The sequence below is a fragment of the Oryctolagus cuniculus genome, chromosome 12 (genome assembly GCF_964237555.1).
Source record: "Oryctolagus cuniculus chromosome 12, mOryCun1.1, whole genome shotgun sequence".
Classification (NCBI taxonomy): Eukaryota; Metazoa; Chordata; class Mammalia; order Lagomorpha; family Leporidae; genus Oryctolagus; species Oryctolagus cuniculus.
The window spans coordinates 9,402,299-9,430,275 of record NC_091443.1 but is presented as its reverse complement, the minus strand read 5'-3'; the positions used below and the strand labels follow the sequence as shown (position 1 = coordinate 9,430,275).

The following is a 27,977-nucleotide window of genomic DNA, read 5'->3' as shown; positions in this document are numbered from 1 at the left end:
GTTTACACCAACCTCTAGGTATCATCTTCTGATAAAAAGTACACTATAATATTTATTGTATAATGAAGAAAAAACAACACATTCAGGGAAAAATTGAGATTAACTTATTTTTCTTAAAAGATTCATCTCAAGGATGGCAACAAAGTCCAGCTTGTGCCGCCAAACGGTTTTACAAGTTCAAACCGTGTACAGCTTCGTGTGTGAACTGTTGACTACAAACATTTACCAAATACATAAATCTCTTTTAGAAAAGCCATTTTAAATATAGCAAAGCAGTGTCTTCTTGCACAGCAAAGTGAAGAAAGTTTCTACAGAGAAATAAAAGTTTTACATTTGTAAAATCTGTTTCACATTCTAATCATCTAGCTTCTTATGACCCAATGCCAGGAGTTCTCAGGTTCCTTATTTACTATGTATTTCTTGTGCGCATGATGGTTAATACAGAAGTCATGTTCATGCATTATACGCTGTCCTTAGATTTAAAGGAAATGGTAAAACACACATTGTTCTTTTAGAACAAACCCCTGATTTCGTCTAAAACACAATGGATGTAATTAGGGCTCAAAAGATGGAGTTCTGATCGGGACCATCTGTGTACACATAATGGCGACTCTCTCTCAGCGGAGTTCCAGAGAGCACGGACGGAAGTGCAGCTGTGGGGCGCTGCACCTGAGCCAGTGCAGTGTAAGCTTTTTTTGCTTTTGTTTTTAGTAATAAAATACTTCATCTGAAGGGATACAATTTTCCCGTCATGGTGTCTCATATAAAACACATGAGTCCTAAAAGGGTTAGAAAAGATGGACCTAAAGTTAGTGTCCTCCCCACTGCAGGTTGGTTTCCGCCAAGAGGTGTGAATGTGGATGTGTTCGCACGTGGTGTCTGGGTGAGGGATGTCTGTCGAGTCCACGTGCTCCCAGTCACACGGGGCACATGGGACAAGGGTTAACAGTCAAATATTCAGTTCCTGAAAACGGAATACACGTTACTTGGTCAGTGTAATTTAAATACAAACTCCGAGCCTTGTGTAATATTATTTTAGAAAACAGTAGTTGTACTGATTATAAACCTGCATAGAAAGAAAGACAATTGAGATACAGTCAGAAAAGCCATCTCATAAGGCACACAAGAAAATAGACAGTAAATGTGAATGTGTTAACTCCTATTCCAATATACAGCAGAGGTTCATGAACATGCATAAATAATAACGAAAGAATCACTTAACACTTCAAAGCTATAAATGGTTTACAAAGTGGTAAGGATCATCTCAGAAATTCAGTGTTGGGAGGCTGTCTCATTCCGATTAGGCGTGACCTTATGAAGAATGTGCCTGTAAGTAGCTCAGTGAAGTAAGTACATTTTTAAAGAAAAACCCATCCTTTCTGATTAAGAGCCAAATATTGATTGCTACTACAGAGAGGAGACAGTGTGTGTCACCCTCCCTTTTTTGGCCTCTACCAAAACTTATGGCCCAGACTGCCGCTGAAGCAGAGTCCCCCTGCAGCCTGCGAGTGCCCCAGCGTTGTCCTGCACAAACACCCCCAGCAGTCAGGACTCCGGTGACGACCTGTCACAACAGCGATGAGGAGAGTGTCAAAAGAAACATAATTTAGGGGGGAAACAATGTAAGTAGAAACTGTAGATAGCTGCTCAGTATTAAGTTTAAAATATAAAATAGCATTTCAAACGCTTCTTTTCAGTTTCTGAGGAAAAGGAGTATTCAAAAAACCTACGATAAAAGCTATACAGGACTTTGAATTTTGTTCATGGCACAAGCCCAGTAAACAGATGAACTTGTTCTTCCCCGTGAGGTGTCTTCCTGTAAGAATAAGGCCTTGTTCAGAATTCAAGCTGAGGGCGGCACTGATTCCGAACAGCACAGCAGGAGTCAGGCCAAGGATCTGCACCATCCGAGAGGCCCCTCCCCACACCAAGGTGTCCTTCAGCACACAGCGCCAGTGTAACGGCAGCGCTGTGGAACCCACCGCGTCACTCTGCTTCGAGAGGGTCAAGGAAACATGGATCCCTTTCCCACAGACATCTTCCCCTAATCATTTACCACTTAGAAAACCTTTGTGCTCATCTACTGTTTTGCCATTTTCTGTAATATTAAATTAGGTCAGCTTTTTCTACTATATATTTTTTCCTCACAAAAGGCAAATTTTAAATAATGCCTTATAAAATCTGTTACAACACATTTTTATATTTATGCAGGATGAACTTAACACCAATTTTTTGCCACTTTGCTATTTATGTACACATATAAAATATATAGTGATGCTCAACCCATACAGCACAAAGATTACAATGTAACATCACACACTCCCCACCAGTGAGGGGAGAAACCCCCCTATACAATCCTCTGAAAACAACTGGGCTAATAATTAAAATCCAAAGTACAGCATATTTAACAAAATAGTAAATATTAAACAGTGAATACTCTACTTAATAAGGATCTCGCCTTTTCCCCCCAAATTGGCGGCAATCCACAAAAATATACTTTTTAATCTGGTGACCATACAATACATAGGTACTTACATCAAAGGTGATAATATATTTAAGATGCTATATACACAACAAGTTTGGCTCAACTTTTAATTTACATATAGAATAATAAGTGTTCATGGCTTTTTTTTTCCAAGGTTCTGCTTGCAAGATATTTTTTTCCCCTCTTAAAATAAAACTAAACAGTTAAAACAAGATAGAACTATTCTCTTAAAAAAAAGTTACAACATACAGCTTTGGCTTATATAAATAATTCATAGCAGAATGTGTTCAAAAGTAGTGAATATAATTTTATATATAGTCATCAATTCATAAGGGTGTTTTCTTTCATATAAAATATACATGAGCTAAAATCATCAGTTTCTTTAATTTTTAAGATATGAATGTAAAAAGAAACTTCTGACATATTCCAATTATAACTTAATATATTAATTTTACTGTTAATGCTCTATATTTCTAGGCTAGTATTTTCTGAATATCTCATGCGTGTTTTCTATTCTCTCTCTTTTTTATTAGCTAAAGATCACTTCTTTGACCCAATACATTTTGCACGTGCAAAACAGTTATGTGTGGGGCTTTTTTGTTTTCTATTTTTGTATTTTTTTTAATATCAACAGCCCTTTCCCATGCACCCCTTTGCAATAGAGACCCATGCCAGGTTGGGTAATTAATATAAATGACATTTTATGTACAGTATTGCTTTCTTGGTTCCTGCTTTTCTACTGCTCTGTTCTACAAAGCATTTTTCTTAAGTAACTACACAGTCACCGCACAGTTAAATAAAACAAGTAGGGGCCCACTAGGTTTCTGCAAGCTAGTGTGGGAGAATTATATATGGGAATACATTTGTTTGCAAAATCTGGTTATCTTATGAAACAAGTAGTCCAAGGAAGTGCCAGACTGGTCTGTGCCTACAGGGTGCTTTGTCTGCCGTGGGACACACATCTGCAGACTTACAGGGAGTTTGCAGCTAAGTGCCTGATTCTGTGTCTGCAACACACCCAGCCACACACATACACACACCCACACACGCACACCCACATACATATATACGTAAAGGGATATATATGTATGTATGTACACATAAATAGACTCAGCGCATGTCCTTATTTACCAATGTAGATATGTAGGGCAGTTCACTGCAGCGACACAAAGGACAAGCATCAGCCTGGAAGCCCTAAGTCACCCACGCGTCCATCCTCATGCGCTTTACAGAAGGGCTCTCTCTGTCCTCGGGGTTTGGGGGCCGGCCAAGCACAATGGGAGAATGGAAGTCACCCCGTGGATCCTCGCGGTCACTGCCATCATAGGAGCTACTGGAGCTGCTCAGACTGTCCACAGGGGAGCGCCCCATGTCCTGCCGGGGCTGGGGCTGGGGCTGGGGCGGCTGCGGTGGCGGCGGCGGTGGCTGCGGCTGCGGCTGAGGCTGCGTCTGCTGCTGCTGCTGCTGCTGCTGCTGGAAGCCTGATGGGGTCATTCGATCCCGGGGAGGTGAAATTGGTTCTGACTTAATGTTGATGTTTTGGTTGGTATTAATAGATAAATTCGAACCCTGAGATAACTGCCCGCCAGCGCTGAGAGGAAAAAAAAAAGAGTGAAAGAGCGAGAGATGAGATGGTTTGTGTGCACAATGCGTAACCGTAACGACTTCACAGACACTGCCCACTGCAAAGAGCCAGGCCGAAGCCCTCTCAGCACCCCCCAGGACAGGTCTGGTTTGTTTCCTGCAGCGCTCAGCACTAACAGAAATCACCTCTCCCTGGGAGGAAGAGCAACGCTAAGTCAATCAGTCCTTATGTCACCCAGTTCTACTTCCTGTGGGAACCTCGGTACTCTGCGCCTGAAGAATCCAGAACTCTGTCAGTGTCTGCAGCTGTACATGAGAGTCAGTGGGGCCCTCGGGGAGGCCAGAGGGGAGCTCTCCTCTATGTGCCCACTTGCCCACGTTGCCCTGGCTCTGTGAAGGCCCTGCTCCTTCTCCCCAAGATTCAGGGAAAGCCAGTGTTCTGGGTACCACTGTGAACCCTCTGCCTCCAGCCCCACATTCTGCCATAAGAACACTCTCTTTGCTGACGAGCCAGAGCACGGGTGCCAGGTTGGGACTGTGCCCATAACTCCTGGGGAGCTGATTCCCACGCGGCATCCCCAGGTTTCTACCCTCTGACCCTGGGAGAAGGTGGAAGGCACGGCTCATCTTCCTGTTCTCAATGTCTACAGAGGCTCACCAATGTAAAAAAATAAAAGAGAGAGAGTGGGTGTGGGAGGAGAAAGCAGTAGGTGTGTGCAAATGCCATCAAGCTCCATTTCCTCTAACACTGGTCCCGGAGAAGGTGCTGGGTGGCAGACACGGGAGTGGGTGGCGCATGCCCTAGTCAGTGGGTATAAGAGGTGCATGTGGGTGGCATCTGTACCTGGAACCCCCCTTAGACACCAGCCAAGTCTCAATACCTTATTATGTCCCCTCAAGAGATTCCTTGCTCCCTGAGACCGTTCAAGGAGTAGGAGTACCTAGTTTACTCGGTAACCAAGTTATGACCTGGGGCCATGGAAACAGAAAATCTCCCAATGCTTGGGTACACTCAAAAAAGAAACCACGGGGGAATTCTTCACATGAGACTCCACAGAGCAAAAGACCGCAACTGCCAGGAACGGAGTGTGCCCACAGGAGGAAGGTTCCGGAAAATTCTGGTCACTCACACAAGAGAGCTGAGGGCTGCTTGTCCTAGGTGATGTTGCTGCCAGGCCGACACCTGCCCCAAAGACAGCATTCCTGGGGAGTTGAAGCCTTGCAGGGCCGACAGGTCAGCGCTGGTCAGTGAGTAATCTACAAGGAAGATGAGACACTCAGTGCATGCTGCAAAGACCAGGCCAATCTTATTTTCAAACAAAGCAGCTGTTGGGGCCGGCGCGGTGGCGTAGCGGGTAAAGCCACTGCCTGCAGTGCCAGCATCCCATGTGCACACCGGTTCAAGTCCCAACCGCTCCACTTCCAATCCAACTCTGCTATGGCCTGGGAAAGCAATACAAGATGGCCCAAGTGCTTGGGCCCCTGCACCCACGTGGGAGACCTGGAGGAAGCTCCTGGCTCCTGGTGTCAGATTGATGAAGCTCTGGCCATGGCAGCCATTTGGGGAGTGAGCCAGCAGATGGAAGTCTTCTCTCTCTGTGCCTCTGCCTCTCTGTAACTCTTCCTTTCACATAAATCAATAAATCTTAAAAAAAAAAAAAAAAAAAAAAAAACAGCTGCAAACAGCAGCTCCCTAGGTTCAGAGAAGTCAGGTACAACACAATCAGGGGTATTCTAAACCCCTCCAAATTTTCTTTGTAGAGGTATGTAAGATCTAGCTCCTTGTATATTTATTTGGGATTATTGAAGCAAAATAAATTCCCATTCTGTACTAAATGTTTATAGTTTCATTCACAAAAGATACTGTTTTCCAACAAGTAAATAGAAATAGCAAATAGCCATTGCTAAAGGATGCTCCTATATAATTGTTATTTTAAATCAACAAGCCTGTCACTACCCTCTGGCACCCGGAGCAACACTGGACTCACCCAGACTGAGTCTAGGCCAGCAAGTCCGAACGATAGACAGGGATCCAGGAGAGACAAGCAATTCCTCTCACAGGGGTGCCATGCTTAGTGGCACAGACAATAAACACACGGTGACACGATTAACTGCATTTATGTAAAAGTACTCGTACTGCCACAGCTTCTTGACCACGTGGAAAATAATTTCAAGTTCAAAAAAACACTTTCTTGGTCACAGGAGTATAACATAGCTCATTTTATATCAATGGTTCAGTCATAATCCCAGTGACCCAGACGTGGGACATGAGACATTACTCACATGTTGAGTTATTTCAGTTTATCATTAACACTTGTCTTTTCCATTTTATTCTAAAGAGAGGTGGCAAAAACTCCTCTACTTTTAACTTCTCTCTCCCGTCTCAACAGAGGTATTTTTAAAAAGGGACGGAACAGCAGTGGCACAGCTGGTATCCGGGCTTCTGGCCTGACTTGACATTCTCCTAAACACTCAAAGACTGCCTCAGCCATGCCCAGGGAGGCTGGGGCAGGGTCCTGCATCTGGACGCCTTCTCTGGTGCCCTGTCCAGTCTACAACTCTCTTGTGCCTCTAGGTCCTTCCAGCAACCTACTAGACATGTGCATCTGTGCCTCTCTGAATAGCTCAAATTTAACAGGGTCCAAACTGGATTCTTCCCTTCCTAGACAGAGGCAGCCAACAAATGGAATGAGACCGAGGCTAAGCGATGGGTGGTTTTGTGAGAGCCTGCCTCCATTTTTATGTTGTGGTAATTCCTTCTAGACGTTTCAGAAACATCTATCTAATCAACAGCATTTCTAAAAGTAAGTATAGTGGGATCTCTAAGTACATCAAAAAGTCCATTATAAAATGCTTAGTGAACTGCAGCTAACTTTGACATCCAGTTCAAGCGCCATCTTTCTCAGCCAGCTGAGCCTCAGACCTCCCTCCTTCCCCACTTCTCTGAGTTTCAGAGAATACACAGGTCACTGAAACAACCCAGGACTTCCCTCCACAGTGACCATCTCAGGTGTGTCCTGTCTCCTGATCTAGAAACGCTATGTCCTTAGGGTGGTGTCTCATCGAGCCAGGTGATGAATGCACTGAACAGAAGTGCTGTGAGTGAGTAACCCCTAGCTCTCCTAAGACAAACAATGGACTATGGTGCACAGACCCTAGGCCAGTCTGCCACTAATGGATGTGGGCATTTTTCTTTCTTTTTTTTTTTTTTTGACAGGCAGAGTGGACAGTGAGAGAGAGAGACAGAGAGAAAGGTCTTCCTTTGCCGTTGTTCACCCTCCAATGGCCGCCGCGGCCGGCGCACCGCGCTGATCCGATGGCAGGAGCCAGGAGCCAGGTGCTTTTTTCCTGGTCTCCCATGGGGTGCAGGGCCCAAGCACTTGGGCCATCCTCCACTGCACTCCCTGGCCACAGCAGAGAGCTGGCCTGGAAGAGGGGCAACCGGGACAGAATTCGGCACCCCGACCGGGACTAGAACCCGGTGTGCCGGCGCCGCTAGGCGGAGGATTAGCCTAGTGAGCCGCAGCACCGGCCGGATGTGGGCATTTTTCTCACACTGATTGTTGGCAAAGGGGAAGGACATTCCCTAAGAGGCTTCATTTTTTCAAAAAATCTTTTTAAGTTGTCTCTGTTCCGAAAGAACTACTTGGAATTCAGATTCAGATGGCAATGGGATGTATCTACTGCTCGGTCCCTCCCAGTAGCTCCTGAGAGCAGACAGAAAGCACTGTGCCAAAGCATTTCTCCTCCAATCTAAGACTGGATGACCTCTACCACACTCCATTTATGAGGACTGAAGAATGACCCCCTGCACTGCAGTCTGAGCCCTGGCGAGGCGTCACTTAACCACTGCTATCTTTCCTGCTGCCTTGGAAACACCAGGTGCTGGGCTCACCTGGGTCCAAAGGGAGGCAACACAGCAGAGAGACAAATCCCTTACTCAGAGTGTCACACTGTCTAACAGGACACACAGAGAGGGAGGCAACACAGCAGAGACAAATCCCTGACTCAGAGTGTCACACTGTGTAACAGGACACACAGAAAGCACCTGAGCACCAAGCCAGCCGCTTCTTGGCTTGACACCTGCCACAATGTTGGAAATGGCTGCTTGTTTCTTTCCAAGGCTAAATGTTCACACTGCATAAACAAAAATGCCTTATTCAACTCACTCTACTAGCAGTGTAACCTCTGTGATTATTGTTCAAGGCTAGTATCATAATACTTGCAAGTTAGTTTATTTCAATAAATATGCTTTTTAGAAAAATTACGAAAGGACAGCTTGATCAAAAAGCAAAGGAAAAAAACCACTCGGGAAAGGCGCCGGAGCGGACGCACCCGTGTTGTACGCTGTCGGCATGGCGGAGTACACGAGTCCCTGCGGAGGCAAGCTCGGGGTTGTCACAGACACCACTGGGGTGGCGAGAGGCTGAGTGGCTTGAGAACTGCTTATCCTCTGAGGGTTCTGTGAGAACAGAAACAAGAGAAAGTGTTATTAGGTGGCATTTATGTTAAGACTTAATTTTTTATAAATAACTTTCAATTTAAAAGTGACACTTTTCACAGCTTTATTGAATGTCATTATTTCTTGAGGCAGTGATGATGTGAAAACCTGAAAAATACTAGTGGGAATAACTGTGTGATTTTTAAGGAGTGTATTTTTACATTATTCATTTTCTCTTTTTAAAAGAGTTTACAATGTCAGGGACACAGCCTTAAAATCAAACTTCATGTTGTGGACAGCATCACTTTTCTGTGTTAGCAGAAGTTAGGACTTGATGCTATTACCAATGCTGCCAGGTTGCTCTAAGTGAAATTTGTGTAGATTTTAAATACCTGATGACAGCAAAAGTCATCTGTGTATAAAGGGATTATAAATCCATAAGTTTAAGAATCAAATCTGCTTTTGGGAGCAACGTTTCTATCTTAACATGGTTTGAACTAATGACTTGTTGAGGTACAGCCTGTATTCCTATTTCCTGCCCTCCTGCAGTTGACCTATTTTGTAACAGTGCATTCAGGTCTGTCTCTTTGGTCTTCTGAAAGGAAAGCTCTGAGTAGAGATTGAATAAAGCCCTGTTGACTGGGCTGAGAATGAGAAACATCAGATGCTTGCTGACTCAGTGACTCTGCATGGCCTCCCATGCACACTGGGAGTGAATAAAGAAAGGTCAGCTATTAAGTAATGAAGATCAACACAGTATCTTCCTCTATCTGTAGGCATAGGACAGAACCAGTTTCTCACCAGACTGGCCAAGACCAGACGGGCAGAACAGACACGCTGTTAGAGCACAGCTCGGACTTTTTCTAAAATGAAGATTGCAGCTGATGACTGACGTTCAGGGGTCGAGGCGCATCAGTGAAAGCGCAGTCTAATGCCTTGAAATTATGAAGTGTCAGAATGTGAGCTGATTCTCTCTGTCACCATTTTCAGAAGGGCACATGAGATGAGTGAGGCTTTTGGCTAAATCTAGACACCTGAAATATGGTTATTTGATGAAGATCTAGATCCTGTTTGGGTTTTTTTAAAAGTCCTATTTCTACCTTAGCTTCAAAGTTCGAGGCTATCAGACAGATCGCATGGTATGTGGACGTACTGCCTGTCGTCTGTCCCAGATTCACCACCTCAGAAGCCTTTGGAGAATCATTTAACCCCATCTGAACCTCTTCCCTGTCAAGTAGGGAAGACAGCAGTCTCTGTCCTTCTGCCTTGCAGGGCTTTCTGAGACCCAAACGGGGCCGTGTGTTGGAGGCGTCTGGTAGCTGAAGTACTGCACAAATATCATATTCTTAAACTACTGTCTCAAGAAGTCCTCTGTCCCCAAATTTCTATACGTTCCAGTGGAAAAAAGTAAACATATTTATTCCTTCCAATACACAGCTACTCTACTAGGGATGCCATGAAGTAGAATTTTTCTAGAATTACAAAGCTTCTAAAGGAACCTTGGTAGCTGGGCAGGCCCTAGGTGCTGGTCTTCCCACCATGGATCAGAGCCATCTACGATTATACTGTAGAGTTCAAACCAATTTGAACTTTCTAAGTTCTAGTGGACTGATTCTCATTATATTTTGGTTCTGATAAAGCATTTCATTTTTAATTTTCACAGTCTGAATTCATCTAAGTTTTTAAAAGTATGAATAGCTGTTTGTAGTTTTTAGTATCTCTTAATTTCAAACATTTACTTTTATGATTTTTAAGTTTTCAAAGACTTCAGAGTTTATCTCTGGGATTCTGTAACTATAGGTATACTTCAAGGAATGTGGGAAGTCAGTGTCATATGACAACTGGAAATATATTTCAGTTTCAGCAACAAAGGTAATGATTTTGATGACTTTCTGAGATAGGGATAGACTGGACTTAATCTGCTCTCTCATATTTGGTCTGAAAGTTCAGAAGTCTAATGCAAGGTCAAAGAACAGTGTGAAACAGTTTGGCCTAGAATCCCTGTGTTCCATGGTCTCATTTCCATGGCAACCTCCTCATGGGACTTCAAAGACTGGGTGGGGGTAATCACAAGACCCCAATGTACTGCTTCTACTTTATCAAAGCTCTCCTATCTCACAAATATCATATTCTTGAGTAAATGACTTGCAGAACCACTAGAGGGCAACAAAGCATTAGGTAATTAAAGGAAGCATCAAGGACGACGTCAGGGTAGTTGAGCTCTACCGTCAATGAATTATCCTGAAGTGTAAACCCGCTCTTCATAAATACTTACAGTTATCACTAAGTAAACTACTTCACTAGTAATAACACATCATATTTACAACAATATCCACAATTGTGAGAATGACCACAAAGCGAAATAAAGCGCTTCATATTTTAAGGACAGAGCATAAACAACCTCATTTAAAAAGATCAATTGTCATCAATCAAAACACACCGGCATGCATAAATATTTAATAAAAAAGTAAACAAAATTAGCTTTTCCCCCATGCTTTCATGCACTGTTAACCCGTCCCTGTTAAAAACTGAAATCTTGAAGTTTCTGTTCTCCTTAAAGTCATCTAATTTACATGATTACTTCTGGGAAGCTGGGTTTTAGTTCCCAAAGAACAGATCAATTCCAAATTATTTTTATTCCAGTTTATTTTCTAGAGGAAAAGCCAACAGAAAACATTTCTTTGGGGGTAGAAAAAGGTGATGGCTGCGTTTAAGAATATTTTCTGAAAGAAAAGTAAATTTGTGTCTGAGTAAACAGGGAACCCTCTTGTGGTTCAGACAGACTCATGCAGGATGAAATAATTCCAACTCTGAACAAGGTGACCTCACCAAAAATGATGTCATCTTTTTTGAAAGAAAGAAATAACACAAGATCGTGTGTTACAATTTGAGGAACTCTGAGGGTGAAGTCATTTTCTAAAAAATATTTTAAGAATATGGAGAGCTATATAAGGTATTTTTAATATATTTCCTTCAAAAAATTTTAACAAGTATCCAGTGCTCTTGGACAGCTATTGTTCTTAAAGACTTTATTCTAATGTTTTCTCAAACAGATAAAATGGGTCAACATATACACTTACAACAGAAAAACTGGAATCTAACATCAATAGATTATTTAGTGATTCAAAGTGTTTGGGTAGTTTAATAAAAAGAAAAAAAACCCTATAAAACAAAGGAACACTGGCAACATCTTTTTCAACTCCCTTCAAGCAGAAACCACACTCACCAACTCCAATTCCTCTTCCTCCGACTGCACTCAGCACATAAGAGGGATAAGAGAGTTACTAAGACTGTTCGTACTTACAACAAAATATTTCTTCAGAAAAACATGTTATCTGGTCACTAGCAGCAGCTGTATGGAGCTCTACAGAGAACTATATACATGACACACAGAAATATAAATTAACTTGTCTCAACATTTGTAGCTGATTTTTCAAGAAAGTGGAAAATTGTTTTAAGTTTACTACGACCAGGATTTAAAGATACCACTCCCCTCCCTTCCCTCAGTCTGCTGCTATGCTGGCCTCTCCTACACATGGCCACACTACTGTGACAATACTTAAAAGCGGTCTGGACTGCGATACCACTCTATATTTGGAACTCCTAGAACACAATGCACTTGCATCAATCCTTCCACACTACCTGACCCAGTCACACAAGTCCATTTTACCTCTTACCAGATTCTGTGCCCCTTGGTAAGTGCATGTTTTATGTCCCAAACTGCCAGTACAGTGTCATGAAACAACAAGAACTCACACATCTGTTATGCAACGGGAGCATTTGGCCTAATGGTTAAGAAGCTCGTATCCCACACCAGAGCGCCTATGCGATACCTGGTTCAGGCTGCTGATCCCAGCTCACTGCTGATACAGATCTCACAGGGCAGTGCTGACGGCCTCATGCCACCCACTGCAGGAGACCCAGACTGAGTTCCTGGGTCCTGTGTTCTCCCCTATCCCTGGACTGCTGTAGGCATTTGGGGAGTGAACCAGTAGATGGGAGCTCTTTCCCTATGTTTGTCTACCTTCCTGCATCTCAAATAAATAAATACAAATAAATACATAAGTTATAAATAAATGTTACCTATGTTTATCATTTTACCAATATAGTTTTTACATGCATAAAATAATTTCAAAGGAGAAAAACATATATGTTTGTGCTTATATAACATAATATTATATATAATAAAAACAATATATATTTGTATATATGAGTAACACTGGAAGAGAAATGAACTGTTAACAAATACATGAAACATATTTTTTCTTCTAAACATTTAGAAAATACTAATATGCTCAAAACTGTCTACTAGTTAATTTTTTCTTATTTTATCTACATTAGTAAAACTTCTCTCTCAATCTGTGAAAAATGTTGTCATAGGCATCACTCATGCATGAAGTCCCAATCTCTCAAAGCAGGATTCCCTGCAATGAATGTTGTAAAACAGGAGGGAGGCTGATCATTTACTCTGAAAGATGCTCACTTGGCTTACCGCTAGTATCTCAAATGTGGGTAAAACTCTCGTCAACTGTTCTGTTATATGCATTGTCCACATTTCCAACTATGAGATACATATGGAAATACTGTCAAACACAATGATGTGTTTGCATATAAAATGTAATTTTCACTTTACCCTACAGGGATAAGAATGTAAATGATTTATATGGCGAATTTTTAGTTTTCCGTGGATATGCACCATGATTTCTTACAAAAAGATCAGATCTAATTTTATTAAATACCACTAAAAGTTTCAAAAGTTTCTTTAAACTTTGCTGTTACACTATTATAATAATATACTATAATAAAATATTTTTTCCTTAAATGACTTTTTTTAGTTTAAAAAATTATTTCTGAAAGACAGCATCAGGTACAACATCCATCTTCTAAAAGATAAGCCAAAAGACTATCCTTTTATTCTCAGCTCTTGTTGTGGGTATACTTCTTTGTTAGGTGTGTTAAGCTTATTTTGAAGTAACTACAGAATTACAGAGCACTTGAAAAGATAGTTCCCTCACATACCTAACCCAGCTTCCAGAGAAACACAATATAATTGTCGAAACTAACAAAATAACATAGCACCAATCAAAGCTTTGGACTTAGATCTCACCAGTCTTTATACCAATCTTTCTCTGACCTAGATCAGATCCAAGATACCACATGCATTTGGCCATCATGTTTCTTCTGTTGTCTCCTCCCCTGATCTGAAATAGCTCCTCTGTATTTCTCATAACGTTGGCACTTCTGAAGAGTACTAACAGGTGTCTTGAAGAATGTCCCTCAATTTGGGTTTGCCTGATGCCTATTCATAGGTAAACAGAGTACAGGGACTTCTGGGAGGATTCTAGAAGTGGTATGACCTTGGCACATCACATAAGAAGGCACCAGTTATCTTCATGTCCCAGTGCCACTGATAACCTTTATCCTCCGATAAGGCAGTGTCTTCTAGGAGTCTCCATTGTAGGAAAAAATATCACTATTTTTGCCTCTGTAAGCAACAAATATTTGGGGAGAGACATTTTGAGGACATGTAAACATTGTGGTTCTCCTTAAACTTTCACCCACTAATTTCAGCACTCCTCTACTGATCTTGCTTCTGACAATTATCCCTTTGCTGTGGATTTCTGAAGGTGATTTACTATTTCTCTCATTCTTTGTGCATTTACTAATTAGAATTCTTCCCTAAGGAAGAGCTGTCACTTCTCCTCTTCTTTATTTATTCAGTCTTTCACTTATATCAATAAATCTTTTATATCAATAAATCTTAAATCAATATCTTTTTCCTTGGGCTATAGTCCAATACTACTCTTACTTTGTTTCTCAAACTCTTCTACTTTTAGCCAATGGCAGCTTTTTTGAAATGTTAGTTGCTATGACCTTGTGGTAAGCACTTCCTTACTCTCTGACACCTCTGGCTTATCTTATTTCCCTGTGCCAGTTCTACAATCAAATGCTGGTTCCTTGTATTACAGAATGGTGTTTAGAAACCACTATCAAAACCCAAGGTATGTTGTTAATGGGTGTGATTGTTTCAGAGACATCCCAGCAGACAGAACTAGGAAACACAAGGTACACACATGATGTTTACTAATCCATATTTATACACATGCATACTTCCGTATCCACCTGTGTGTGTATTTTATATGTTGTTGAGTTTACTTTCTAATAGTTGGTTGAGGATTTTGATATCTAGGATTCATGAGTGCTGCTGACATCACCTGCCTCCTTCCTATTTGATGAATGATTGGAGAACAAGGTTGAAGTCTCCAACTACAACTGTGGATTTTTCTACTTTACCTTTTAATTGTATAAATTTTCAGCTTACATATTTTGAAAGTCAATTATTAGGTGAATATTCAGTAGGGATAGTTATTTCTTGGAAAACAGACTTTGTAGTATCTCTGTCTCTGATAGTATTTCCTGCTGTGAAATCTATATTGTTATAAATACACTTCTATTTTAGTTATTGTTCGCATGGTATATTTTTCTTCATTATCTACTGCCTTTAAAGTGAACTGCTGGGGTTGGTGCTGTGGTGTAGCAGGTAAAGCCGCCGCCTGCAGAGCCGGCATCTCCTATGGGCACCAGTTCGAATCCCAGCTGCTCCCCTTCTGATCCAGCTCCCTGCTGTGGCCTGGGAAAGGAGTAGAAGATGCTCCCGCCTGTGAGACCCAGGAAAAGCTCCTGGCTCTGGATCAGCACAGCTCTGGCCGTTGTGGCCAACTGCAGAGTGAACCAGCACATGGAAGACTTCTTTCTCTGTCTCTCTTTCTCTGTGCAACTGACTTTCAAGTAAATAAATAAATCTTTAAAAAAACTGAATTGCTTACAGACAACATATTATTGTTGGTCAAAAGAAATCTGATAATATTTTCTTTAACCTGTGTATTCCAATCATGTTTGATCTGTTACCTGTGTGGTTGCATAAAACTGACTTTTTCATTTGTTTTGTGTGTTCTTTTTCTCTACTCTTCCATTTCTTAGGCTATTGCAGCATTTTCTGGTAATTTAATTTTTAAAATTATTTATTTATTTCATTTGAAAGGCAGAGAGATAAAGATAGAAACAGGAATCTCCTGTCTAGTTTACTCCCAACAACCCCTCAACAGCCAGGGCTGGACCAAGACAAGCCAGGAGCCAGGAACTCACTCCAGGTCTCTTATGTGGGTGGACTAGACACAACCCCTGAGCCACCATCACCTGCAGCCTTCCAGAACACACATCAGCAGAAAGGTGGGTGTGGGGAGCAACTCGGACTAGACTGAGTTACTGGAATTAAGACTTATTCTATGCATCTGCTCTCCCACAATATGGCGCTGAGAAGGGAGAAACAGCTTCTACACAGCTGCCTCCAGTTCAACCAATAAACTGTAGGACCTGCTCCTGACTGGAGGAGAGCAGCGTGCTCGGCGTGTGGGTAGCAGAGTTGGGATTGGTGAAGAGGACTATAAAGGAGGAGAGAGACAACATGCACCAGGAACATCTAAGGGGAACATCTATCTGAAGGAACACCTGTGCAGCCCCCGAGAGAGCCAGCCAGCGGTGTGCCGCTCCCCCGCGGAAGTGGGGAAAGTGGCCAGGGGGAACCGCCCTTCCACGAAGGTGGAAGGGACGGTAGCCAACCCGGGAAGAACCAGCAGCAAACCCGGGGAGGGCCGAGCAGACGAAAGAACAGCGCAGGGTCCTGTGTCGTTCCTCCACGAAGAGGGGGAGCGACAGGCGGGATCTAGAGCAAAGCTGGGACTTGAAGCTAGGCACAGCAGTGTGGATGTGGGTATTCCACGCGGCAACTTAACTACTACAACAAATGCTCACCCCTAGTATTCATTTTATCTCCTCTACTGACTTATTATTTATGCTTTTAAATTTTTTCTGTAGTTACTCTAGGGTTTATAATAAATAATTTTACACGGATTTCACTTTCAAATAGTAATTACATTGTATCATGTGTAGAACAAGGACCTACAATGGTGTATTTTCAGTTTCTCTCTTCTACTCTCTGTTGTCATATTTTTTACTTTTTATGTGCCATAGTCATACAATACATTGCCACAACAAACATTATGGAAAAAAATGTTCCTCATCAGTCGAGGTGAGGTCAGAGTCATTGCATCTCAAAGTGTAATTTGACTTTTATAGATGACCTCTTGGGTGCTCTATTAGTTACCACAGATCATGTGGGGAGCAACTGAGACTAGACTAAATTACTGGAACTAGGACTAATTCTATGCATCTGATTTCCCACAATATGGCGCTGGGGAGGAGCAAACAACCTCTACGCAGCTGCCTCATCAGTTTGACTGATAAGCTGCAGGAGTTGATCCTGCTCCTGATTGGAGGAGAGCAGCGTGCTCAGCATGTGGGTAGCAGAGTTGGGATTGGTGGAAGAGGACTATAAAGGAGGAGAGAGACAACATGCACCAGGAACATCTGAGAAACATCTGAGCAGCCCCCGAGAGAGCCGGCCGGCGGTGTGCCGCTCCTCCGCTGAAGCGGGGAAAGCGGCAGGGGTGACGCCTCTTCGTGGAGGCAGGGTGGGGGGCAGCAGCCAACCCGGGACAGCATCGTTCCTCCGCGAGTGAGGGAACGGCAGCTAACCCGGGAAGAGCCAGGCAAAGAGAACAGTGCAGGGTCTAGTGTCCTTCCTCCGCAAATGGGGGAGCGACAGATCAGGGAGAACATATTAGATTTGTCCTTTTGGGCCTGGCTTATTTCACTAAGTATGATGTTTTCCAGTTTCATCCATTTTGTTGCAAACAACAGGATTTTTTAACTGCTGTGTAGATTTACCATGGTGTATATATCCCACAACTTCTTCATCTAGACCTCAGCTGATGGACATTTGGGTTGATCCAATAGATTGTAAATGGAACTGCAAGAAACACGGGGGTACAGGTAACTCTTCATATGCTTACTTCATTTCCCTTGGGTAAATTCCCAGGAGTAGGATGTCTGGGTCATACGGTAGGTCTATATTCAGACTTCTGAGGTTATCTCCATGCTGTCCTTCCACATGACTATACCAGTTTACAATCCCACCATCAGTGATTAGTGTACCTTTCCCCTACCACCATTTGTTGTTTGTTGATTTCTGTATGAAAGCCATTCTAACTGGGGTGAGCTGAAACCTCATTGTGGTTTTCATTTGTATTTCCCTGATGGCTGCTGATCCTGAGCATTTCTGCATGTGTCTGCTGGCCACTTGGATTTCTTCTTTTGAAAAATGCCTGTTTAAGGCCGGCGCCGCGGCTCACTAGGCTAATCCTCCACCTAGCGGCGCCGGCACACCAGGTTCTAGTCCTGGTCGGGGCGCTGCATTCTGTCCCGGTTGCCCCTCTTCCAGGCCAGCTCTCTGCTGTGGCCAGGGAGTGCAGTGGAGGATGGCCCAAGTGCTTGGGCCCTGCACCCCACGGGAGACCAGGAGAAGCACCTGGCTCCTGCCTTCGGATCAGCGTGGTGTACCGGCCGCAGCACGCCAGCCGTGGCGGCCATTGGAGGGTGAACCAATGGCAAAAAGGAAGACCTTTCTCTCTGTCTCTCTCTCTCTCACTATCCACTCTGCCTGTCCAAAAAAAAAAAAAAAAAAAAAAAAAAGCCTGTTTAAGTCCTTTGCCCATTTCCTAACTGGGTTGTTTGTATTGTTGCTGATTTTCTGAGCTCTTTATAGATTCTGGTTATTAACCTTTTATTAGTTAGTTTGCTAATAACTTCTCCCATTCTATTGGTTGCCTCTTCAATTAGCTAAGCTTTTCTTCTGCAGTACAGAAGCTTCTCAATTTGATATAATCCCATTTGTCAATTTTGGCTTTGATTGTCTGTACCTCTGGGGTTTTTCCTAAGAACTCTCTGCCTATGTCAGTGTCTTGCATGGTTTCTCCAATGTTCTCTAACAATTTGATATTATCAGGTCATAGATTTAGGTCTTTGAGCCAGTTTGAGTGGATTTTTGTGTAAGGTGTAGGGTAGGAGTCTTGCTTCATACTTCTGCACATGGAATCCAGTTTTCCCAGAACCATTTGTTCAAGAGACTATCCTTGCTCCATGAATTGATTTTAGCTCCTGTCAAAAGTAAGTTGGCTGCAGATGCGTGGGTTGATCTATGGCGTTTCTATTCTGTTCCATTGGTCTATCCATCTGTTTTTGTACCAGTACAACACTGTAACTGCCCTATACAATGTCTTGAAATTTGGTATTGGGATGCCTCCGGCTTTGTTTTTCTGTATAACGTTGCTTTAGCTATTCAAGGTCTCCTGTATTTACATATGAATTCCAGTGTAATTTTTTTTCTATATCTGAGAAGAATGTCCTTGGCATTTTGATTGGTATTGCACTGAATCTGCAAATTGCTTTTGGTAGTATGGACATTTTGATAACGAATTCTTCCAATCTATGAACATGGAGGATTTTTTTCATTATTTTTGTGTCTTCCTCTATTGCTTGCTTTAATGTTTTGTAATTCTCATAATAGAGATCTTTGATGTCCTTGGTTAAATGTATTCCAAGGTATTTGATTTTTTTTGTAGCTATTTTGAATGGGATTGATTTTTGAAGTTCTTTCTCAGCCATTGCATTGTCTGTGTATAAAGAGACAACTGATTTTTGTGTCCTGATTTTATATCATGGCACCTTACCAAACTCCTCAATGAGAGTTCAAATAGTCACTTAGCGGAATCTTTTGGATCCCCTATATATAGAATCATGTCATCTACAAACAGGGATAGTTTGACTTCCTTCTTCCCAATTTGTATCCCTTCGATTTCTTTTTCTTCCCTAATGTCTCTGGCTAAAACTTCCAGAACAATATTGAACAGCAATGCTGAGAGTGGGCATCTTTGGTTCTGAATCTCAGTGGGAACGCTTCCAACTTTTCCCCATTCAATAGGAGGCTGGCCATGGGTCTGTCATAAATTGCCTTGATTGCATTAAGGAATGTTCCTTCTATACTCAACTTGCTTAAAGTTTTCACCATGAAAGGGTGCTGTACTTTATCAAATGATTTCTTTACATCTATTGAGATAATCATATAGTTTTTAGTTCTTCAGTGTGTAAATGTGATGTATCACACTGATTGATTTGAGACTGTTGAACCATCCCTGCCTACCAGGGATAAATCCCACTTGGTACGAGTGAATGACATTTCTGATGTGTTATTGGATTCAATTGGCTAGTATTTTGTTAAGGATTTTTTCTTTTGAGACTTAAAAGTACTTATTAGAATCAAGGACCTCCAGTCAGAGTAGCATGGAGAGGGGGTTTCTAAGAAAGAAAACCCAAAGGGAACTTGTGGCAGTTGGCTTTAAGTACAATTTCGAAGGAGAAAAAAACTTGACAATCAGATTGGCATTCAATTACCAGGCAGAGACAAAAACCATCAAAAGACCCCATTTATAATTCTCCATCCTGTCTGGCCTGCTAAGGGCGGGATAGATAACTTGTTTTCAGAATAACTTGTGAGCTCTGGAGGAGCTCATGCTATTCTCATAGTAATTTGGAGATTCCAAAGGAAGGAGGGCAGCCTGTGTGTTCTTGCTAAAGATGATGTTTTGGGGAAGGAAGCCAATATTTTACACCCAAATTCCATTGGGATCCCCTGACTATCTGTTAACCCATCTGACTCCTCACATTCCCTCTTCCCGAAGATGGAACCCTAACATCTGTTAGTGGGAACTGGGCAATGATCACTCTGATTGCTTCATGCTGAAAAGGGGTGTCTTTGGGAAGAAAAGTCAAGACAGGGTTCCATCAAGAGGTGGCTTCTCCAGGGTTGTTGAGGACTTTTGTGTCTATGTTCATCATGGAAACTGGTCTGTAGTTTTCTTTGAGGAATGAAGGTGATGCTGGCTTCATAGAAAGAATTTGAGAGGATTCCCTCCCTTTCAGTTGTTTTGAATAGCCTGAGAAGAATTGGAGTTAGTTCTTCTTTAAATGCCTAGTAGAATTCAGCAGTGAAGCCATCCAGTCCTGGGCATGGTATGACTTCAGTTTTTTTTTTTAATTTGCTGAGACATGCTTTATGGCCTAGCATGTGATCTATCCTAGAGAAAGTTCCATGCACTGGTGAAAAGAATGTGTATTCTGGAACTGTAAGAGGAAAAGTTCTGTAGATATCCGTTAGATCCATTTGGTCTATAGTGTTGTTTCCTTGCTGATCTTCAGTCTGGCTGATCTGTCCATTGCTAAAATGGGGTATTAAAGTCCCCCATTACTATTGTATGGGAGTCTAAGTCTACCTTTAGATCGATTAACATTTATTACAAATAGCCAGGAGCCCTGTAATTAGGTACATATGTTTGTTAGTCACATCTTCCTGTTGAATTGATCCCTTAATCATTACATAGTGCCCTTCCTCATCTCTTTTAACAGTTTTTGTGTTAAATTCTATTTTGTCTGATATTAGGATGGCTACACCAGCTCCTTTTCGGTTTCTGTTAGCATGGAATATCTTTTTCCATCCTTTTACTTTCAGTCTGCGTAAATCTTTGTTGGTACAATGTGCTTCTTGTAGGTAGCATATAGATGGATTTAGTTTCGTTCAGCCAGTCTATATCTTTTAACTGGAGAGTTGAGGCCATGTACATTCAAGGTGACTATCGTTAAATAATGACTTGGCCCTACCATTTTCCCATAAATATTCCTATTGTTTACTTTGGATTTCCTTTGTACTTTTACTGGGAGATTTTCTGCTTTCACCTTCTTTCATAGTGATGACCATGTTTCTGTGTAGCACATCCTTAAGCATCTTTTGTAAGGCTGGACAAGTGGTAACAAATTCTTTCAATTTCTATTTGCTATGGAAAGTCTTTATTTTACTTTTGATTCATGAATGAGCACTTTGTAGGGTACAGTATTCTAGGTTGACAGTTTTTTTTCTCTTCAGACGTGGAATATATCTCGCCATTCTCTCCTAGCCTGCAGGGTTTCTGATGAGAAGTTCACTGTGATTCTAATTGGAGATTCTCTAAAAGTAATCTGAAGTTTCTCTCATGCACATCTTAGAATCTTTTGTGTTTTACTGTGGAGAGTCTGACTACAATGTGTCGTGGTGAAGATCTTTTCCAGTGATGTCTATTAGGAGTTCTATGTGTTTTCTGTAATTGGATGTTAGTTTCTTTCTCCAAATTAGAGAATTTTTCTGTAATTGTTTCACTAAAAAGACCTTCTAATCCATTCTCTTTCCATGCCTTCAGGAACTTTCTAAGACCTGTAAGTTGGGTTGTTTTGATAGTATCCCATAAATCTCCAACAATGTTTTTTACTTTTCTTTTTTTTAGTCTGACTGGAAAGCGTCCAGAGATTTGTCTTCTAACTCAGATATTCTTTCTTTTGCCTCACCAGAGCTGTTGTTATAGTATTCCACTGCAATTTTTTTTTTTTTTACAGAGTTAGTGAGAGAGAGAGACAGAGACAAAGGTCTTCCTTCTGTTGGTTCACCCCCCAAATGGCTGTTACGGCAGGTGCGCTGTGCCAATCCAAAGCCAGGAGCCAGGTGCTTCCTCCTGGTCTCCCATGTGGGTGCAGGGCCCAATCACTTCGGCCATCCTCCACTGCCCTCCTGGGCCACAGCAGAGAGCTGGATTGGAAGAGGAGCAACCAGGACAGAATCCAGCATCCTGACTGGGACTAGAACCCGGGGTGTCAGTGCCACACGTGGAGGATTAGACTAGTGAGGCGCGGCGCCGGCCTTCCACTGCAATTTTTATTTGATCTATTAAATTCTTCATTTCCTTTTTTTTTGACAGACAGAGTGGACAGTGAAAGAGAGAGACAGAGAGAAAGGTCTTCCTTTTGCCCTTGGTTCACCCTCCAATGACCGCCGCGGCCGGCGCGCTGTGGCCGGCGCACCGTGCTGATCCGAAGGCAGGAGCCAGGTGCTTCTCCTGGTCTCCCATAGGGTGCAGGGCCCAAGCACTTGGGCCATCCTCCACTGCACTCCCTGGCCATAGCAGAGAGCTGGCCTGGAAGAGGGGCAACCGGGACAGAATCTGGCGCCCCGACCAGGACTAGAACCCAGTGTGCCGGTGCCGCTAGGTGGAGGATTAGCCTACTGAGCCACGGCGCCGGCCTAAATTCTTCATTTCTAATATTTTGATTTCTCTTTAAATCTCAATTTCATGGAAAAAATTTTCATTCATGTCATGTATGAATTTAATTCGTGGATTTGCTTCTGATTACTTCTAAGTAATCCTACAATCAATTTTTTGAATTCCGTTTCCAGCATTTCTTCAATTTCTTCATCTTGACATTCTAATACTGAAGTGTTGCTGTGTTGCTTTGCGGATATCACTTTTTCTTCCTTGTTTCTTGAATTGCTGTGTTTATTTCTTGGCATTTGAGAAGTTGGGGTTTTTTACCCCCTGTGATGACTTTTATCTTTGAAGTATGCTTCTGTGGCTTAGTGGAGTATCTGGCGTTTCAGTGAATACCCAGAGGCATGTGCTGGGTGTGGCCAGGGAGCTCTGTTCAGTGCTCAAGGGTGAGGTGAGTGTCCAAGGTGACACCCAAGTTGGGCATGTTAAATCTCTCATTCTTTTTTTTTAATCAAAGGGAGGTTTGATCAGCTCTGTTGGTATAGTCTCATGCTCACCTCCTCTCCTCCAAGGAGACCAATGTGTGGGTGCTAGCCCCAGTGGGTATACTAGTCATCTGCACTGCCACAAGAACCACACAAAAGAGCTGTGCAGCCCTTGGTGTGAGCACCAATTCCACAGCAATGACCCTCACTAGGGAATCAAGGAGCCCTGAGTGTGTGGAGCTGCCCACAGTGACTGCCCAAAGACCTAGCCACACCCTGCGCCCTCCTAAACAGCCACCGTGTTTTCACAGTCCTAGTACACAAGGCTTCCACAGTCATAAGCACCCAGCCTTCTGTCAATTTTCCTACCCAGACACAAGCTGGCATAGCTGTTATGTGTGTCCAAAATAGCACCCACACTCTCTCAGCTAGTTACAGTATGCTGGTGCCGGATGGTTGGGGAAGAGAGAAATGTGCCCCCTTTTTTTCCCCTCTAGGTTGGCAGGCAGACTGTCCTCCCACATGGCTCCAAGCAGGACTCATGCCAGGCTCTTTCTGCAGCTTTTCCCCAGTGGCTTGGGCTGCTGCAGTCTGGTCTCACTTCACTCTCCAAAGCTGGTGCTGAGGCTCTTGGCTGCTGGGGTCCTAAGGTGTGCACATCCACAACCTCCACATGGATCTGCAGTGTCTCTCTAATTTGCGTGTAGTTTCCTCTGCAGTTTTCTCCCTAACTCTTCCCTGAGATTGGACACTCTCCAATTTTTTTTTTTTTAAAGTATCTTCCCCTAGACTAGAGAAGTAAGCTCCCTCCCTATTCCACCACCTTGGAGTCCTCCAAGCAACATTTCTGTACTGCAGACAATATCTTTTAATTCAGATATTTAGAACATATTTACTATAAATATTGATAGAGCTGGATTGAATTCTATCACCATGCTATTTCTCTTCTATTTATTTCTATTCTAATTCCAGTCTTCATCACTTGTGAAGACTCAAGTTTTTCCTGATATTATTGTCTCTATGCCAAAATAGTTTGAATATTTTTTTAGAATAGATCTAATAGCAATAAATTCTCACAATTAAAAAAAATATTTATTTGAAAGGCAGAGCAGGACAGAGAGGGGGAAAGAGATTTCATTTCCTGATTCAGTCCCTGAATGCCTACAATAGGCCAGGCAAAGCCAGGAGCCCAGAACTCCATCAGGTCTTCCATGTGGGTAGTATGACCCCAAGTACTTGAGCCATCATCCGCTATCTATCAGGCACATGAGCCGGAAGCTGGATCAGAAGTGCAGAATGGCTGAAACTTAAACCTGGCACTCGAATATGAGATATGGATGTCCCAGGAGACAACACCATTACCTGTACCCCAACCATGTAATTTTTGTTGAAGAAAGTCTTTATTTCTCTATTTCTGAAAGGTATTTTGTTGTGTGTAAGTTGAGAGGTTTTTTTTTTATATTTTAGCACATTAAATGTTACTTCATTGTTTTCTAGTTCGTATAATTTCTGAAGAGAAATATTATGTTAATTATTACATTTTTCTGTATGTACATGTTTCTTTTCTTCAGCTGTGTTAAAGATTTTTCTCTTTGCCTTTTGCAAATATCACTACTGCCACCACCATATACAGATTGCTACAAAGCAATAGTTGCCGTAGTGATATTTACCCTATTTGGTATTTTTTTTCTTAATATAGTATGTTTGCTCTGTTTTCTCTCCTTTTTCTTTTTGGAATTCTAATTACAAATAAGTCACACCATTTGATAAACTCCCACAGCTCCTAGGTATTTTGTTTTGTTGTCACTCTTTTTTTTTTTTTTTTGATTTATTTACTTATTTGAAAGGCAGATTATTAAAGAGAAGAGTGCTCTTCCATCCACTGGTTCACTCCCCAAATAGCTGTAACGGCCAGGACTGGGCCAGGCCAAAGGCAGGAGCCAGGAACTCCATCCGGGTCTCACAGATGGGTGACAGGGGCCCATGTATTTGGGCCACCCTCTGCTGGTTTCCCAGGCTCATTAGCAGGGAGCTGGATCACAAGTGGAGCAGCTGGGGTTTGAACCGACACTCCAATATGGGATGCCAGCACTGCAGGCAGCAACTTAATCTGCTACACCTCAACGCTGGACCCTGGAAATGAATTTGACCCTTACTTTTACAATGGTCACCTTCAACATATACAAACTTCATATTCTTCTGGAGGTACGGATTAGTTTGTCAAGGATCCTCCCACCCCTCCCTCATCCCTTCCCCGTGACTACTGCATTCTCTATTTCAAGCCATTTCCTTTGTGCTATGCTGCAGGCTGTGACCCTCAGTTACTCTGCCACGCTCATGGCACTGCTCTGCACCCAGCTGGACTTCCTGCTCCTTCACCAGTAGTTTAGATATTTTTCCTTTCATCAGAAAAAAGGGTTTCATCAGTGTCCTAAGAATAACAATGCTTCTTGTCACCTCCTCACAGATTTAAGGCCTTCGTTGTACAGAAAAGAAAGGAAGCAAAACTTGCTTCCTCTAATGCTAAGTGACTACTCTTCCTCTCTTTCTCAATTGCATATCACAAGGCAGACTTTTTCAAGACATTCCCAATTTCTTTCATGAACACTCAGTGAAAGAGCCTACAAGAAAACACAAGACTCACCTTACATTTCTACCCCCAGGCATCTCATATGGTTCTGCTGGTGCACACTTGTCCTCTAGTAATTCACTAACACCCTAGCTTGACCTCATCACCTGCTTCTTCCTGTGCCCTGCCCAAAGGCCAAATGTAGTCTCTCCCACACTATGTCTCTCTCCCTAGCATCTGGGCCTGCTGGATGCTCTGAAATCTCCCTACTACAATAGGTTCAAGGATAACTGAACCTGCCACATGCCCAAATTTTTTTCATTAGACAGTTGGGAGCAACACATTTTTCAACTTTCTGTATCTCTGAATGAAAAAGCACTTTTTGTTTTTTGATGCAGAGTATAAGACTTAAAAAGAAACTAAGATTCATAGGTCCTGGGACTGGGGCTGTGGCGAAGTGGGTAAGACTACTAGCTACAGTGTCAGCATCCCATATGAGTGCCAGCTTGAGTCCTGGACACTCCACTTCCAATCCAGTTCCTTGCTAATGCACCTGGGTAAAGCAGCGGAGGATGGCCCAAGTGCTTAGGTCTCTGTATCCAAGTGAGAGATCGGGAAGAAGCCCTCTGGCTCCTGGCTTCAGCCTGGCCCAGCTACAGCCTTTGCTGCCATTTGGGGAGTGAACCAGCAGATGGAAGACCTCTGTCTCTCTGTAACTCTGCCTTTCAAAAAAAAAAATAAATTTTAACAAAGAGACAGACAGACACAGGTCCTGCCTGTATTTCATACCATCTTAAAGAAATAATAATTTGCAGCTAAGTTTCCTCATTTCTATAATCACAATCTAATTTAGAATCAAATGAAACAATACATATTTGAAGATATTTTGAAATCTATAAGCATTATCTGTTGAAGTTATCTGTTGAAGTTGAAGCCATCCAATCACAGCCTATTGCCAGTCAGGCTCTTGTTGCCAGGCAGTTTCTGAAACCATCCAATCACAGCCTGCTGTCAGTCAGGCACTGTTGTCATGTGGTTTCTGGAGCCATCCAATCATGGCCTGTTGCCAGGCAGTTTCTGTTGTCAGCAGCCATATTGGCATGATCTTCTTACCTCAGTGGCCATCTACCACATGACAACAGAGCCTGACTGACAGCAGGCTGTGACTGGATGGCTTTGGAAACTGCCTGGCAACAGGCTGTGATTGGTTAGGGCATAGGCCGCCCCTTGACCGGATTGGCTGCCTTGGCTATATAAGCAGCTGTAGCAACTGAAATAAACGAGTCTGCGGGCTGCTTGCCTCAGGCCTGCTTTCACCCGACTCCCGGGGTCTGTGTGGTGACTCCGCGCCTCTTGTCCCCACCACGCTCCTCCTCTCAGGAACGAATCCTCTCAGAATGAATCAACCTCAACATCTATCCAAATACACAATTAATTTCTAAGCCTGAGAGCATGACTTTCATAAACGGCAAGTTTAGCAGCTGCATAGTAGGAACAGCTTCCAGGGTATCACTTCGTGGGCTAGTGGTTAAACAGCTGCCAAACTAAGAACAACTTTATAACTTGTATATATTCTAATTTTCTTCTACAAGAGTCTAAGAGAGATAAACATATTCTACTCTTCATGAACACAGATGTAGGATTCAAAAGCAAATGAGGCTACAACTGTATGACACTGTCAGAGATGGAAAGGTATATATGTATGCTTGCATTCTTTATAGAACGTTATTTGAGAAGGAATAAGCAAAGAAAATTATTTGGAGAGTAATTCATTCAAGTTTGTTTGTATGCATTCTTCCCTATTCTACAAGAGTTTATTTGATATGTAGAATTTTCTAGCAAATAAGTGTTTCACAGAGAAGCATGTAACAGATTAGTGATAAAGTATGTAAAGTATAATAAAGAAATAAGTCATGTTTAATTTATAAATTTGGGAATGAGCTCTTGCAGCCAAGATTATAGCATAGTAAAATTAAAATTAAGCATAACAGCCTCTCTACATTTAACTTTAATTTTAAATAACCATTAAGCAAATTCATTTCCTCTCTTCCCATACTCTGATTTTTGGGCATTTAAAATATACCTGTTTCTTCAAATGCCAAGTATGAATAATCATTAGGAAAAATTGTGGATTATGTTGAGGTATAGAAAACTTCAAAGGAACATATAGACCACATATATATTATGCTTTAAACAATGGGGGTGGGGACTGTGGCACAGCAGATTAAGTCTGCTTGGGATGCTGTCATCCCATATCAGAGTGTGGATTCAAGTTCCAGCTGTTGTTTCTGATCTAGCTTCCCAGTAATGCAACGAGGGAGGCAGTCACCGACAGCTCAAGTGCTCAGGCCCCTGCTACTCACATGGAAGACCCAGCTGGAGTTCCAGG

General features: G+C 42.4%; 1 protein-coding gene across 15 annotated transcripts in view; it reads right to left on the bottom strand.

Annotated features, from left to right (window-relative positions):
• Positions 1–21: 21 nt before the first annotated feature.
• MEF2A (myocyte enhancer factor 2A) overlaps positions 22–27,977 on the bottom strand; it is a 151,946-nt gene continuing 123,990 nt past the window's right edge. For 8 of the 15 annotated variants that reach the window (XM_051822954.2, XM_051822957.2, XM_070053507.1 and 5 more), the window contains 4 exons: positions 11,737–11,760; positions 8,405–8,531; positions 5,200–5,326; positions 22–4,076 (listed from right to left, as the gene is read on the bottom strand). In XM_051822954.2, coding sequence (XP_051678914.2) covers positions 3,680–4,076; positions 5,200–5,326; positions 8,405–8,531; positions 11,737–11,760 — 675 coding nt within the window. In that variant the 3' untranslated portion in view covers positions 22–3,679. The remainder of the gene's footprint in view (positions 4,077–5,199; positions 5,327–8,404; positions 8,532–11,736; positions 11,761–27,977) is intronic. The other 7 variants (XM_051822959.2, XM_051822958.2, XM_070053512.1 and 4 more) reach the window with 1 other exon arrangement.